Genomic DNA, 17,608 nt, shown 5'->3' with positions numbered 1-17,608 from the left:
ATGGTGTCTTAGAGAGCAAGCATATGTGAAAAAAGGGTTGGGTGGGAAGGGGGTTGTATGTGTTTATTTTTTATTTATTTTTGCCTCTATGACTGAATTTGTGGTTGGGAGTCCTGTGGGATAATGTTGAAGTATACATTTTGTGTAATGTTTTTTATGCTGTAGTATACTGTTATGTTTTAGATACGTTTTGTTTTTGTAAAATTAAATCTAAAATGTATTATTAATTAATGAATCTGTTCATAAATGTCAATAAATACAAGTTATAAATTAGAAAGTTAGAAATTGTCTATATTATAATGCAATATAGTGCTGTAGTGTAGATATTGTCTGTTAATGTATTATAGTGCAGTAGTGTAATAAACTATCAGGTTTCAGTTTTATTTTAAATAGTTATTTTAATTGATTTCTTTGTGCTTAAAGAACAAAAATGCAGGGAAGCCACTCGTTACAAAACAAGAGAGAGAGAGAGGAATAGACAGACAGTGCAGTACACTACATTAACTGCACTGAGAGAAACCGTGCAGTGCGTGTGTGTGTGTAGATGCTGTGTAGATGCACAGAGTACTGAAATGCTGACTAACATTAGCACACTAGACTTGACAAGTGTGTAGTATTGTATTATTCTGTGTTGTACTACACTATACTCATGTGTTGTATTGTGAAGTACTTGTGTTGTGAGGCTTTGTCCTGCTGTACTGCTCTGTATTATATTGTGTTGTACTGCACTGCACTATCAGAATTGCTGCTGTTGCTATAGGAACCACAGCCCCTCGAACATGCTTCAAGTTCTGAGGGTCTGGGCTGGGAAGCTGAACAAACAGAATGGCAATACAGAAACAAATTATAGTAATTATAGTAATACAGTGATAAATTGCCCCATTAAGTACAAGTCATTATATATATATATATATATATATATATATATATATATATATATATATATATATATATATATATATATATATATATATATACTCACACATACACACACATACATATATACACACACAGACGCATACACACTCAAAACCCCACTGGCTTACAATAACACTGAACTGGACTACAGGTCCCACGAGCACCTGTGAGTTTATGTAACCACCTGTGCCCACATATAAAACTGCTCTCCCCACCACATTAAGGCCTCGGCTGTAAACAGTAGTCAGTCATTCATTCCATCCATCCATCCATCCATCAGTTGCATTATAAAAATAAACATCTTCACTCTCCTGCTGCTGCTATGTGGCATTTCTAAGACTTCCAAGTATTACAAATGCAAACATATTGCAGCATGCCCCAGTGATGAGGCCAAGAACGGGGACTCATGGGAACTGCAGTGCACAGTATACAAAACCCACCCACCCACTCCAGGTTGTCATTGCGTATCTGCATAATCCATTTCCAAACAAACTACACATCCCAGCATGTCCTGCAGCAAGAGCACAGACCTGGGGGGCTGATGAGAGCAGTGGTTCTTTGCTGTGGTTGTGAAGCATCAAGAGAAGGCACCGTCTTCAGAACTATGGCTCGCAGCATGCCTCACCACAGGCTGGTAACAGCAGATGATTCTAGTGGTAGTTGGAGGTATCAAAAAAAAAAAAAAAAAAAAAAAAAAAAAAAAAAAAAGGAAAAACACTCCCCCCTCACATTGAATTACATTAGGATTCAGTTTTCTTGCTCTTTCCCTCTCTCTCAGTACTGGAGGAGAAGGATGAAGCAAGATGCCTGTAACAAAAGACTTTACAATCTGTGCACAGTAAACAGCCCTCCCCAGCCTCTATATACAGTACAAACATTCCTAGAGAGACACACCCAGAGAGAGAGAGAGCCCAAGAGACCAGTCCAGTCTGTTACACTTCAGTCCAGTACATTCCAATACAGTGTGGTGGATTGTACTCTACAGTCCAGTCCACTATAGTGCAGTGCTTTCCACTACAATACAGTACAAACATACAGCCCAGTACACACAGTCCAGTCCAGTGGTTAAATCATCTTGGAGACAAAAATAAAAATTCACAGTTCTCAAGGAATTTGGTCCATTAACCTCCTTTCCCTCCCTCCCTGTCTCTCTTTTTTTTCTTTCCCTCTCCCCACATTCTGGTCTGACCCACATTTAAGGGCACTGCTGCCATGGCAACAAGTGAAGACAATGAAAAAATCCTACCAATTAAAACCAAATAACAATAATAATAATAATAATAATAATATATATATATATTTGTAGCTTCTATTCTTGTCGCTTTCTCTTGACAAAACTGACTGGCAGGATTCACACATTATATATATATATATATATATATATATATATATATATATATATATATAAATAAACAAAACCAAGCAAAACAAATAAGAAAAAAAAAACTATTTTAAATACATTTGCACAAAAACACAAAATGAGTTTACAGTACTAAAATAATAATAAAAATTAGGTTTAAAATACATCATCATCTTCCTCAAAATTGGCAACTAAAACAAAAAACACTTCCCAGCATACTCCACCATAAGACTGACAGGTAAGAGGCTCATGGGAGATGTAGTAGAATACAGGCAGTGCTATCTGAACCAGAACCACCACTGGTGAGAATAATGAACTAAATTCCCAGAGTTCCTTGCCACAGGTACACAGCACAGGCTGGGTGGGAGGGTGGGGTGATGGGGGTTTGGCAGGGGGGATGAATGGAAATGTAGTCTTTGTATAACTTCAAGTACAGTACTCTCATTGGCAAAAGAAAATTAAAAACTACATATCCCAACATGCCCCTGACACTGGCTTTGAAAGGATGGATGATGGCGAAATGGAATCCCCCCCCAGCAATTCTTTTATATAGGTAAGCAATACAGAGATGCAGCATTAGAAAAAGACAAGTACAAAAAACAAAACAGACAATTGGCAAATATACAAACTTCAAATCCCACCATGCCTTACAATTGAGCCCAATGGCAATCATGGGATTTGTAGTTTTTTTTTTAATCCTGTATATTGTTTTGCATTACCCTGATAACAGGAGAGAGAGAGAGAGAGAGAGAGAGAGAAAAAGAGGGGGAATGTGTTATTCCTCTCTCCCTCTATTTGGAAAGCTTGCTGATGACCCTGATCAGAGCTGCGTTCTCATCTTTCAGTCGCTGATTGTCGGCCCTGAGGTCAGAGAGAACCTGACCGAGAGAGAGGCAGGGAGGGAGGGAGGGAGGAACAGGGTTAATATAGACACACTCACCGGACACTACAGTACAGTGACACAGACTAAAATAATAATAAGGCTACCTTGAGCTCATCCTCCAGCTCTATGGCTCTCCTCTCCAAGGCTCTCTTCTCCTGAAATACACAGGTACACAGTTACACAGAGGTGGGGGGGGGGGGGGAGTGGAGGAGCAAGATAAAGAGGAGACAGAATTAATAATAACAAAATTGACTCACAAATCTCTCCAGCTCCAGAAGGGCTGGTCTCTCTGTGCTCCTCTCATGACTCTGAAACACACAGCTGTCAGTGCACTGCATCACTTGCTCCCTCCCTCCCTCCCTCCCTCCCTCCCTCTCTCTCTCTCTCTCTCACACACACACACACACACACACACACACACACACAGTACAGACAAGCAGTGCAGTACCTGTCTTTGTCTTTCCAGCTCCACTTTATTCTGGTTCAGCAGTAACTCAGCCTCCTGCAGTTGCTCCCTGAGCCTCTCATTCTCTGTTAATACTGCCCTGTACAACTGAGAGCGAGAGGGAGATCAATGATCATAACAGTGCATGTGGCAATAGTGCCCCTTATCTGTTCAGGCAGACTGGGGAACTGCAGCTCACTAGCACACCACAAATTAATAATAAAAATAATAATAGCGGTAGTGACATATAAAGAGGAATGAGGAGGAGAAGGGATTGAGAGGAGAATGAAAGGTTTGGACTGTACCATTTTGTAGTCGGGGGAGGATGCTCTGCTGTTCTGGTCACCTGGAGCCGCAGACTCACTGTGAGTTGGGGTAGAGAGACACAAAGTCAGAGATGCACAGAAGCATAGAGAGGAACAGGGACACACACACACAGAGACAGACGGATTCACTTTCTCCTGCCCTGCACAGAATACTCCCTGACCAAGGGAAAGTACTGTGAGCCAATCAGCAGGTGTCTCCTGCGCTTCACACAGCCCAACTAGCGGCCCACTATACAGCTACCTGCCACAGACAGAAGGGCCTTCCATTTGTAAATTTGAATATTCATTTTCCATTCCTGTTTCTCGATGGTTCTGTTAGCTATATTATATATTTGTATATCTGACCTTTTTAATTTAACACTGTCCCCTATATTATTATTCCCATTTCTATTGGTCTATTGGCAACACATCATTAAATAAAGGCAATAAAGCACCTTGAGCACAGAGAGTCACTGTATCATTGTATTGGTGAGTTTTGTTATTAATATTCTATGATTATATAAAATCTATGTTGCTTAAATGTTTTGGCAACACTGGATCACTCTCAACATTCCAATAAAGCCAATTTGAATTTCAATTTGCAGACACACACAGAGAGGACACACAGAGGAGAGAAAGAGACAGATGAAAGACAAACACAGAGAGAGAGAGAGAGAGAGAGAGAGAGAGAGAGAGAGAGAGAGAGAGGGAAGAGAAAAGACCGACACAGAGAGAGAGACAGGAGGAGGAGGTGCATTGAGAGTGCTTTGTTGTACAGTAAGAGTTGTGTAGTTGTGTTACCTGGCAGGGTTGGAGCTGTCTGAGAGGCTGTCGTCCACACCATCACTGTCCTCGTTCTAACAACACAGACACAGCGTTACACAACACACACCATTACACAACACCGTAACTGTCCTCATTCTGAAACACACAAAGCATTTCACAACATATAGACCATTAAATACACTCACACACAGCAACAATTAAACTCATGATCGCAGCTATACGCAACTAAATATGGTTACAGAACACCACACAACCACAAAGTGCTAAAATGCAATGCTACACAACAATTGCACAACCACACACAACTACACAATAACACAAAAACAGGCTGCTAGACCCCAATAACACAACCACACACAGATGCACAAGCCCACCTCTCCCAGCATGCCATGGATCAGCCCGGTTGACCGCCTCTCCTTCCTCCCCCTCCTCCTCTCCTTCACGCCAAGCCTGATTCCTCTCTCCCTCTCCCCATCCTGCAGAGAGACGTCTGCGGCCGGGTCCACATCTGGGATAGACAGAGAGAGAGAGGGGGACAGAACACACTGTATTAATACACTGCATAATCAATGCCAATATTGATATTGATTCCTCTCGCTCTCTCTCTTCTCACCTCTCTCTGCAGGGGTGATGGTGACGACTGGACTGACTGTCTGTACACTGCGCTGAGATTCCTAGAGAGAGAGAGAAAACAATCACTATTCATAGTACAATATAACTACATACAATCACTCAACGACAATAACTAGCATTCAATTTCCCCATTACAAACAATCCCACACATACTAATAGTAATACACATCTGTCTCAAAGTTCAGAAGGTATTAACTCTCCTCTCTCATTTCTTCCACCTATACCCTTTGCCCCTCTCTCACTCCATTTCTCTCCCCTCCTCCTCTCCTCTCCTCACCTGTGTCGTCTTGTTCACAGTTTTCTCGGCTTCCTTCAGGTCAGTGAGCGTCACCCCCTGCATCCAATCACAACACAGAATTACCCATTACTCCTACCCCGCCATCTTGCAGGGCAGCCAATCACAAGCACAGAGATACCCACTGAGTATCAATCAATCAGTGTGCATGGGCGTTAGCACCTCTACATTTCCAGGACTGAAAATATTTGGTACAACTTGCTAAACACTGTCATTACATACTGTATTTTTAATAATGCTCTGAAGTAGAACACATATTGTTTTCCTGTAAAACAGAATTGTAACAGTACAAACACTAATTTGTCACTAAGAGAAAAAAAATTAACTACGAACTATTGATGTCCAAATACAGCGTACATTCACTCCAGTTTTTGCAGTTCAGTATGAAGTATTTTGACTGCAGTTTCTTTGCCAACACTATTCTGAGATGTAGGCCTTTTCACCCAACTATCAATTAAAAAGTCTGCCTTGGTATGGTCTTCTGTGCCCTTGAATATAAGGTGCTTTTCTTTGCAGGCTTTTTTAACAGAGAGCCAGATGGGTGGTGGACCTTTTGGCTATATTAAGATAATTTTGTCACCATTTCCAATTTTAGCACCCTTCTCTACTTCACTCGTAATATTCCTCTGTGGTATTGTTTTAGTTTTTGTTGTGGATCCTTTAGAGGTGAGCTCTGAACTTGTTTGTCTGGTACTGCTTGTTGACGTGCTCACTGCCTTCACTGATTTTGAAGTTAAATGAAAATACTTTCCCCTAAAGACCAGTATAGAGGCTTGGCAGTCACATTACCCAGGGAGTCGTGTCCGTTATTTAAACTGTCTAGTAACATTACTGTGAAGCTGGAAAAACATTTTCATGGGAAAATGCCAAAAAACTACAAGTTTACAGTTGACATATGTACTTGGTCTCTATCACCCAATTAAATCCAATGTTTTTTTTATTGTTTTTGTTGTTTTTACTGTGTTAGGATCTGTGAAGCCTATTTCAGCCACACAGAAATAAAAAAAAAATCATAAAACAAGATTTGCAAATAAAAAACCTCAAAAGGTAAAATTTTAATTTTAAAAGTTTAAAATGTTTAGACAATTGAATTGTGTAAAAATATATATTTATTAATTATTTGAAAGTAATCATAGTTATCATATTTAAATCGATACAACGCCCAGTCCCCAGGCAGACTAATACATTTGGTTTCAGTCATAATTAACTTTAAGGTTAGCATTTTGTTACATTGTTTATGCACTTCACAAACAAGCAGAATAATCCTGAAGATAAAAGTCTGTTTTAGGGGGAAATACTGAACAAATCTGAAAATAATTAAACCAGAAATTTAAAAGTATCACAAATTTACATAGAAAGTGAACAACAATAAACAGTGGATTTGAATTGTACAGGAAAAAAGAATTTCCAGCTAGTATGGTAGTAGTGTGTAGTAATGCTGCCTGCCTGCTTCTGCCTTTCGGACAATATGAAATTCCTGGAGGGAAAACTGATAGCCTACAAATTATATTATCAATAGCTGGCTTTTAAATTGGACATTCATTAACACTAGCACCACTACTTTTATTTGCTGAATTTGCTTTTACAAATTCAAATGTAAATATCTTTGCTGAAGTGAATTTCTCCTGCATGTCTGTTATGTTTTACTAAATATATGAATTCAATATATATACAGTGTTTCAGCTGTCGTTTATGCGGTAGGCTAGATTTAATATAATATAGCCGACAATCTGGGCTGTAATAAAATGTATAAGGTGTAGGGCTGGCAACAGGATGGCTGGTATTAGCATTTATTAGACTGCTGTTGGCACTACAATTCAGTATACAGGAGTATACTGAGAAGATGCCCCTCAACCAGTGCTGCCCACTGGCAAACAGAATAAAGACAATGCCACGTTGCTAAATGCAACACAAACAGACATGCTGAGGTCTGTGAAAATGCATATTTTCTGCAGTGATTGTATGTAGCTGTAATAGACAAACGGAGCCATTTCAATGTGCTTTCATGCTGCATGCTATATTTTTGATTTATGATTTTCATATTTTTAGAAGTCTGCTAAGATGTGCATGTGCATACCTATTACTACAGTGGTTTAAAGTTTATTAGATTTTTCATGTTTAATTGCAAAACATATGCAGTGGTTTCTGCTGTGAAAATGTGCAATATTCGTAAAAATATTAAGTTGAAAAACAAAACGTTGGATTAATTTTCATATCCAAGTTGTTTTATGTAGTATGAAATCTCTGCAGTTCTAGTGTTAATATATCTCACTGATGTAATATCATGTGAATTAATGTCTCTCATGCACCATTCAGAGCAAAAGATGATACATCAGAACAAGTCCTGAAACCCTAAGCAAATTAAAATCAAAATGTTACAAATTTTAAAAATCTGGGGTTTATATGGGCCACAAGACTGAACTTTTCTCTCTTCTAGTTCACTGCCAAATGGTATATTATATATATTATTTGCATAATTTCATACAAGAAGTGAAAGTAATGGCGGTATTAATTAACCATAGCCCCTGACTTTTGTTGTTGTTCCAAAATGTGCATTTGACCGAGTAAACACTTGTAAACTTTGTGGTCTTGAGGCTTCAAGAGTGAATGATGACACATTCCCTTTCCACAGAGGCTCGTGCGATCTTCAGAACATTCTGGGAGAGTCAAATGTTATAGAAGTCTATTTGATGGCATTCTGCTGACAGCTGACAAGTGTTAAAAAAATTAAAACTGCAAAACAAAAATTACCCATGTAGCAATTCAAGCCAACAGAAATCTCACCAGGACGGAAATACGTATTTCTGTCCATGATTTGACACCCATGAGTGTCAGTCAGTGAGTGTATCAGAGTCAGTGAACCTGCAAATGACCTGTGGGAATCGTGTTTTACAGTATGCGGTGTTGTGTGTTACAGTGTGTGTCGTGTTGTGTATTACAGTGCGTCATGTATAGTGTCGGTGCATGTGTTACCGAGTCAGAGCATACGTTACAGTGTGAGTAGTGTTGTGTGGTACAGTGTCAGTGTGTGTTGTGTGCAGTTGTGTACCTGTGTTGACCTGCGGGACTGTCTCATGAGTCGGGAGCGTGCCCTCCTCTGAGACTCCGACTCCTCGTCTCTCACTGGGGCCTGGTACCTGAGACAGGGGTAGAGAACAACAACGACGGTGAAAACAGTATTACAGAACAGTACTGGGTAATATCTCTCTCCCTCTTCACCATCTCCCTGTCCTTCTCTCTTCCTCTCTCACTTGCGTCTGTCTGTCTGTCTGTCCGCAGGGCTCTCAGGGGGTGTATCCCTGCGCTGGGGGGTGGGCTGCACGCGGGCTGTCCTGCTCTCCCTCTCTCTCTCCCTCTCCTCTCTCTCACGCTCCTCCCTTTCCCGCTGCTCCTGGGCCTGTGGGGTTAGAGAAAGAAAGGTAAAGCAGAGGTAATTATCAAAGAGAATGTTTTGTTTAAATGTTTTTATCATTCTTTTGTTTATCATTTCCATTCCTCCATATGATATAATTATTGATTAGTTGTATCTCCTTATGTAACACTTTGGACACACATTGTGTATGGCATACCAGTAAAGCACCTAGAGCTGAACTAAGCAAGAGAGATACAGAGACATAGATAGAAGGAGAGAGAGGTGGGGTTACCTTGGCGACAGTGAGGGGGTCGGTGGGGCTCAGGGTGGACACACTCTCACTATCTGGACTGGACACCACAGAGCTCTCTGAGAGGGGGAGAGAGAGTTCATTTGGACGGACACACTGACTGACTGATACACTCCTGTACATTAACATTACACTGAAAGAGTGACCAATATAGTGATGGTGTGAGAGACAGAGGGAGGTGTGCATAGTACCTGGGCTGCTCTCCCTCTCCTCCTCCCTCAGCTCCAGCCCCCCCGGTGCTCCCCTCTCCTTCGACTGGTCCTGCACACTCATCTTCTCACGGCTGCTCATCCTGCACACAGACGAGCTGGGGGGGGTGAAACAGGATGTGTGTGTGAGAGAGAGAGTTAATACTATAAATAAATCTGTTGCACAGTTTCTGTATGTAAACTGCAGGAAGTCAGTGAACAATAGACTTAGTGTGTCAGTGAGGTACCGTCTGTTCTTGCTAGTGGTGCTGGCTGGAGACTCTGCGCTGGATTCTGAAACACTCTGCTGCCTCTCGCTCACTGACTGGTGCTGCGTCCTCCACTGAGACACACCAATTGACAGCAATTAATAAACCAATCAAAACAATTAACAGTCACATGCAATGAATACAAAAATTAACAAAATGATCGAGCAATTAACATACCAATTAAGAGCAATTAAACTAAATACTAATTATCACACCAAGTAATTCATTAAAATACCAGTTAGCACATCCCTTTAAGACACATCAATTAACTCACTAATATTCCAACTGACGCACCCACACACTTGACACTTTAAACAATGAACACACAGACCCATTAACAATCACACAAAAACACTAACACACACTCGCCACATTAAACTCTGAAAACCCTGTGACTCAGAGACACATACACCATACACACACATCCATGCAGATCTGGACCCGTTTTCTGTCCCAGCTCCTCTAGCTGAGACTCCATATACACACACAGACACCTGAGCAAGGGTATGGTGGAGCCAGAGCGGGGCGGAGCAGCTCTCTGCCACTTTTTCAATCCCATGTTTCTCAATTTTAAATATTTACAATTATTAATAAATGTCTTCAAAATATTTCCGTTTGTTTTCTTTGTCTGAACTAATGATAGGATGGAGAATAAGTAAGACAGCTTATTAACTAAACAATTTACATACAAGTGGCACCTGCACAATGAAGAACACAATCTCACATAATATCTGTGAGACTGTGTCTGATAAATTGTGCTGGATACTCAGTAGTCTCCTGTGAAAATTGGGTTTAGGTTATTTTATTATTCCATTTTAAGTAATGGCCAATCAGAACATACTTTGTATTGCACTTATATTTTGTAAGCCACCCTGGCTAAGGGCATCTGCCAATAAATAATAATAAGAAGAACAGACTTGTCGGGTAGCAATGTCTGTGAGCCGGTTCTTGGTAGTTTCAGACCAAAATACAAAACAGTTCATGTGACGTGACAATTACAGTAAAAAATACATAAAAATAACTTGCAATTCCAAAATGTCAGCAAGTGGGAAATTAATCTTTGCTGCAATATTCTGGAAACAGCAGTAACAAAACAAATCAATGAATTTGTGTAGATCTTTGATTGTGGAGATGTGGTGTAATCTGGGGTGTCATGTGAATAGATGTGTTTCTACCGTGTCATTTCAAAAAGTCGGCACCTGCGGAAGTTTATTCAATTAAAAAGATGCTCTATAACATTTTTTAAATAATTGATTAAATAGTTTGAAATGGAAAAAGGGGTGGATCTTTAACTAAGTTGATTGATTCTGATTGGGTCCACTCCGATACCTTTTACTCTACCACTACAGCTGGGCCTGTTTCTATGCCAGCTCTTCCAACAGAGAATCCACACACACACACTAGCACCCACCCACACACACACACACACACCTGGGCCTGTTTCTGTGCCAGCTCCTCCAACAGAGACTCCACACTCTCATCAGCCACGTCGAATGGAGTCTGACCCTGAGAGGGAAGGAGTTGGAGTTATAGACCTATATCACTACAATACTACAAATTGAAGGCAGTCTGTCACTTCTTTCCACCTCCATCTCACCGAGTGGCTCTGTGCCTCCATGTCGCAGTGCCTCTCAGCCAGCAGTCTGCAGGCGTCCATCTGTCCCCAGTGTGCCGCCGCGTGGAGGGGCGTCCAGCCATCACTGTCCCCCACAGAGAGGTCCACCCCACAATCACACAGAGCCCTGGAGGGAGATTGAAGGAGGAGGATTCAAATAATTTATAGAGAAAATGACTGACTGTGTGACTGATATACTAACTCAGAAAGGATCGGGGGTAATAATAATTGATCCTTGCTGTGTAAATGATCAATAATAAACTTTGAGATCAAGGGTCTATTTATATACACTGTGCACTAACACACTCTCTTCCTCCCCCACTGACAGGGATTGGTTCACAGGCTGAGCACATATGAGTGGCAGAACAAAAAAAAGTGCAGGAATGCCCCACGATGCTCACATACAGTCCAGGCCAGAAGGGCCTCCTGCTACTTCATAAAGGAGAGCAGGAGTTTGGCAGTCATAGAAGTGGTAATAAAGGAGAGCAGGAGTTTGGCTTTTTCCTCACTGGATGTGTGCTCCTTGGATGACTAGGATATTAACGCCAAGTTTCTGCCAAAAATCGGAAAAGCACCCGTGTGTTAAAATGGGTGGAATTCCATTGACTTCAATTATATTTCCAGTCATTCAAATTAAAATTCAGATTGTGTGTGCTGAAGATTTTTTAAATTCAAATTCAATATCCAATCCTTGACTTTAATTGGAGATCATCAAAATCTCTGGCATTGACCCCACCCTGCAGAAGCGCCTCTCAGGGAAGCATCTTATAGAGCAACAATTAGAAAACCATCTGACCTCATGACTTCTAGGTATCCTTTGGCGGCAGCCACATGAAGGGGTGTGGCTCCATTTTTGGGGTGGCGCAAGTCCGTTGGCATGCCATCCTTCAGCCAGCACTGGGCGTCTCTCATCATCTCCTCCTCCTCCCGCCTCTTCACAGACTCCACATCCAGCCCTGAGAGAGTTCATACAATATATAGTAATCGACTACCTGGACACTACAGTACATTAACACTGCACTAAGACAGTGTACTTTGTGTCTGTACTGTACTGTGTATGTGCAGACCTGCAACACATTTTCAAATAATAAAAAAAAAAATAGATTTTGGAAAACTATGCATTGTATCCTGTTTCACAATTACTAGTACAGTCGATTTGTAATTGCATATCAGATAATGGCATACTCCGATTTATTGCACAGCAAATAGCCGGCCCCATTTTAAAATGCATTGTTTTAAATGGAAACATGCTTTGGTTAAATGCACATAGTTTTAATGCATAACACAGATTAGTGCATAAAGTTGTGTGATCCCATTCACAATTTCACAATGCATCTTACACCTGATAATTGCATAGTGCTGTCCACTACAGTAAAGTTCAGACTTAAATCAAATACTTTTTTCATACGTAGTCGAAGAAAAAAAAAAATCAAGAGGGTTTACCAGCTACACACTTTCTTTTCATTTTCCATAGTCATACCATTTTCACTCTACCATGGAGTAGTTTGAACTATAACTTATAACTTATTATTAATCTTTAGTATTTTTCTCTATGATGATGTAAGCTAGTGAAATTCATTAGTACATTTGAGTTTGTTTATTTTGTGAAGACATCTAAGCATCTATTAAATTAAAAGCATTTACCAATACAGTCAATTACTAGTTGTCAAACAGGATACAATTTGAATTTTTTCAAATACAAAATTGAAACTGTGTATGTCATTATTGTACTGTGTTTATGTCAGTACTGTGGGGTACAGCATGTATGTCGAGGTACCCTGTCTGCGTGTGGTCTCAGTCAGCAGTGTCTCTGTGGCCTCGTCCTCTGCAATGTCCACTGGCACATCTCCATCACAGTTCACTGCAGCCAGACTGGCACCGTTCTGCAACAGGAAACTGACAGAGGGAGTGGAGAGGGTGTTAGAAAATAAATAAACCTTAACTAATGAGGAGAATGTATGAATCCTATCCTTCAAGCAAAACTACACCTCCCAGCATGCTCTCACATAGCCCTCCTGAACAGTTTCCGCTGGGCAATGTAATGCTTAATTAAACCCTTAAAGGGGCGTATACATATAACAGTAATATGAAAAAATACATGACTTCTCCCAGCATGCCCTGGCTCAGCAGGCAGTGAGGGGGTTTGCTGGGAGCTGTAGTCCAGCAGCTCACTCTGCAATCTCCAGGTGGCCACAGGAGGCAGCGACATGCAGTGCAGTCCAGCCCTCGTTGTCTGCTTGGTTTACATTTGCACCGTGAGCCAATAGAAAGTCAACCATTTCCATGCTCTCATCGATGCAGGCCTGAGGGGCAGGGGGAGGGGGAGAGAGAGGAGTGATGGAGAGAGGGAGGAGTTAAAAGAGAGTATGGCATTAACTACAATGCACACAAAAACAACACACAAGCTAAGTACACTACCTAGAAGCCCCTCTAATTGAGTAAAACTGACAGGGCTATTGGGAGTTGGAGTCTGTGCCCTTTCTAATATAAGGGGGTCACTGGTCACTATAGAAGGTTAATACAAACCAAACAAGCCTACAGACAGACAGACACTACACTACCCAGCAGTGGCCTCAATAGTGGGACCCAGTACAAGGGGTACTGGGTAGTGTAGTGTATGTGTTTGTTTGAAATTGTAATCTACTCAATAGCATTATAAAAAATGCCAAAACCTACAAACATAACTACAGTATATCAAGCAGCCCCATGCACAGCATCCCACACTGGGGGTTGATGGGAAACAGGTAGTCCAGTTGGTATCCTACCTGGTGCAGAGCAGTGATTCCGTCCGCATTGGCGCTGTTGACCAGTCCGCTCCCCTCCCCCTCCCCCTCCTCCCTCAGCATCTCCTGGGCCTCCTCTGTGTCCCCACAGGCACAGGCAGCCAGGAACTCTGCGGCTCTCTCAAAACGCACCCTGATCGAATGAGCAAGATAGGTAGAGATAAAGGGGGGGAAGGAGGGAAAGAGAGAGAGACAGATGGAGTGAGAGAGAGGAAGAGAAAAAGTGTCAAAGCTTTGTCAATACTGATGTAAACTGCCACTAAAGCTTTTCTGAATCCGAGAGGACAATACATTAACAGTAGACACACACAGTGCAGTGCAGATCCACACCATAGTATAGTACAGACACACAGTCACAGTATAGTGTAACTGCACTGTAGTGTCCATTCCGTCAGTCTTACTGTACTGTAGTGTCCAGTCTGTCAGCGTTACTGTAGAGTCGTGTCCATTCCGTCACTCTGTCTGACTGTAGTGTCCAGTCCATCAGTGTTACTGTACTGTAAAGGTCTGTCAGTTTTGCTGTAGCGTCCATCCCGTCTTTGTTACTGTACTGTAGTGGCCAGTCCGTCAATGCTACTGTACTGTAGTGTCCAGTCTGTCGGTCAGTGTGTATATACTGTGTTAACCCCTTCATTTTCTTTCTCTCCCAAGTTTACAGCGGAAGGGAAAACTGCAAACTCCACTTAGAGTCGCCAATATCACTATGAATTGCTGCACGATCAGTTTCACTCACTTCCTCCTGCGGACGGCTCTCTCCGCCTCCCCGTGCCCCTCTCTCTGCCCGGTCGCCGCCTTTCCGCTATCCTCCGCTGGCGACCCATCTTCTCCGACAGTGGGCCCCAAGGCCTGCGCATCCCCGGACTCGCTTGTTCCAGCCTTCCGCCTCTGACGCGGCACGGGAGGCTCGCGGTCTGTACTCGAGCCAGCCCAGCGTTTCAGCTGCTCGCGGCGTTTCACTTTGGCCGCGTCCGCCATCACTAAGCACAGCTCCTCTCTTCCCCTTTCCTCCCCTCTCTTTCTCTTCCTCTGTTGCTGTGAATTTCTCTTCCTGTATATTCTCCCTATCTGTATGTGTAACACAGTCAGTGAGACAGACACACCTTCCCTTCCCCCCCCCACCCTCTGTGTGTATGTTTCCGGTTTCGCCAATGTTTGGGCGTGTTGTTTTATCCACCACTAATAACTCCTCGGTGAGTCGGAAGTACATCCGCTGGTGACGGGATTGAAATCACAGTTTAGTGAATAATAAAAATGTAAAAAGTTTGGTGAATAAACATGGCGACAAGTTCGAAGAATAGCGTGCTGTAGCAGCGGCCAGGGCTGAGTGTTGTATACGTATTAAGAGAAGACTGACTGTTGTGAGGAAAGCAGACACTCAAGCACAGGGTCCAGAACCCTAGTCACGGGAACCTCACTTATTAAATTGAACTATGTGTCCAATTATAGTTTCGTCATTTCAGATTTCAGGTTCAGTTATTCTACCACATGTTTGTAAGTGAAACCATTTAAAAAAAGTGAAATAATGATAATTAGGCTATTAGATCATTTAAGGCTTCAATGAGGTACCAGAGCTCAGTTGGAACAAAACCCAGCAGGATAGTGCCCCCCACCCCGCATAACCAGGTTTGAGAAGCACTGCCTGTAAAAACAGCATCTAAATGCATTTTTTAAATGAAGTTAAAACATACTAAACAGACTCCACTCTGACTGCATGCTTTATTTCAATACTCTTTCCAAACTTCTTTTCTGCTGCAATAAAATTTTTTTCTGTTATTACTGTTTTTAATATCTACTTCCTAAAGACTTTTCTTGATTTTAATATATATTTTATATATATATATATATATATATATATATATATATATATATATATATATATATATGTATATATATATACTCACCTAAAGGATTATTAGGAACACCATACTAATACTGTGTTTGACCCCCTTTCGCCTTCAGAACTGCCTTAATTCTACGTGGCACTGATTCAACAAGGTGCTGAAAGCATTCTTTAGAAATGTTGGCCCATATTGATAGGATAGCATCTTGCAGTTGATGGAGATTTGTGGGATGCACATCCAGGGCACGAAGCTCCCGTTCCACCACATCCCAAAGATGCTCTATTGGGTTGAGATCTGGTGACTGTGGGGGCCAGTTTAGTACCGTGAACTCATTGTCATGTTCAAGAAACCAATTTGAAATGATTCGACCTTTGTGACATGGTGCATTATCCTGCTGGAAGTAGCCATCAGAGGATGGGTACATGGTGGTCATAAAGGGATGGACATGGTCAGAAACAATGCCCAATTGGCACTAAGGGGCCTAAAGTGTGCCAAGAAAACATCCCCCACACCATTACACCACCACCACCAGCCTGCACAGTGGTAACAAGGCATGATGGATCCATGTTCTCATTCTGTTTACGCCAAATTCTGACTCTACCATCTGAATGTCTCAACACAAATCGAGACTCATCAGACCAGGCAACATTTTTCCAGTCTTCAACTGTCCAATTTTGGTGAGCTTGTGCAAATTGTAGCCTCTTTTTCCTATTTGTAGTGGAGATGAGTGGTACCCGGTGGGGTCTTCTGCTGTTGTAGCCCATCCGCCTCAAGGTTGTACGTGTTGTGGCTTCACAAATGCTTTGCTGCATACCTCGGTTGTAACGAGTGGTTATTTCAGTCAAAGTTGCTCTTCTATCAGCTTGAATCAGTCGGCCCATTCTCCTCTGACCTCTAGCATCAACAAGGCATTTTCGCCCACAGGACTGCCGCATACTGGATGTTTTTCCCTTTTCACACCATTCTTTGTAAACCCTAGAAATGGTTGTGCGTGAAAATCCCAGTAACTGAGCAGATTGTGAAATACTCAGACCGGCCCGTCTGGCACCAACAACCATGCCATGCTCAAAATTGCTTAAATCACCTTTCTTTCCCATTCAAACATTCAGTTTGGAGTTCAGGAGATTGTCTTGACCAGGACCACACCCCTAAATGCATTGAAGCAACTGCCATGTGATTGGTTGGTTAGATAATTGCATTAATGAGAAATTGAACAATTGTTCCTAATAATCCTTTAGGTGAGTGTATATCATACAATGCAATTGTACTTCAAAACTATTACCATCGTACCTTGTTCCAAACTCCAGTGGTACAAGTATCATGGTACATTTTAATAGGGCTCCAGTTATGTGCCTTGCGCGCGTACGTACTGGCGGTGTGCTCTGTGTTCTGCTGTTCTCCCTATCCCTAATGTAAGCAGGTGTCCGGCTGCGATTGGTTCTCATCCCCGTCACTCAACTCCGCTGTTTCCGTGCTCCTGTCCAATCCGATGTCTCTGACAACTGCTTAAATACCCCGTCATTCCTCCATTTCGATAACCGATAGATCGCAACGCCATTTCATGTTGATGCCCTGTGAAAAAATGCCTTTGTGATTCATTGTGATTTTCCTTGTGTAATTACCCA

At 41.9% G+C, this 17,608-nt stretch overlaps 1 protein-coding gene across 1 annotated transcript; it reads right to left on the bottom strand.

Annotated features, from left to right (window-relative positions):
• Nucleotides 1-378: 378 nt before the first annotated feature.
• On the bottom strand, nucleotides 379-15,246 carry ppp1r12c (protein phosphatase 1, regulatory subunit 12C). The gene is made up of 21 exons (XM_066708686.1): nucleotides 14,876-15,246; nucleotides 14,125-14,275; nucleotides 13,532-13,662; nucleotides 13,137-13,255; nucleotides 12,156-12,315; nucleotides 11,342-11,486; nucleotides 11,176-11,250; nucleotides 9,724-9,818; nucleotides 9,479-9,594; nucleotides 9,270-9,346; nucleotides 8,877-9,022; nucleotides 8,675-8,762; nucleotides 5,608-5,664; nucleotides 5,311-5,371; nucleotides 5,072-5,205; nucleotides 4,713-4,768; nucleotides 3,912-3,969; nucleotides 3,610-3,714; nucleotides 3,419-3,469; nucleotides 3,266-3,316; nucleotides 379-3,156 (listed from the first exon to the last, which is right to left on the bottom strand). Exons 1-21 carry the CDS (start codon nucleotides 15,115-15,117, stop codon nucleotides 3,070-3,072), a joined length of 2,205 nt encoding a protein of 734 aa, XP_066564783.1. The 5' UTR covers nucleotides 15,118-15,246; the 3' UTR covers nucleotides 379-3,069.
• Nucleotides 15,247-17,608: the final 2,362 nt, after the last annotated feature.

The sequence above is a fragment of the Amia ocellicauda genome, chromosome 7 (genome assembly GCF_036373705.1).
Source record: "Amia ocellicauda isolate fAmiCal2 chromosome 7, fAmiCal2.hap1, whole genome shotgun sequence".
In the NCBI taxonomy this organism is placed as follows: Eukaryota; Metazoa; Chordata; class Actinopteri; order Amiiformes; family Amiidae; genus Amia; species Amia ocellicauda.
Note: the sequence above shows the minus strand (reverse complement) of the source record. Positions and strands in the feature narration are given on the sequence as shown.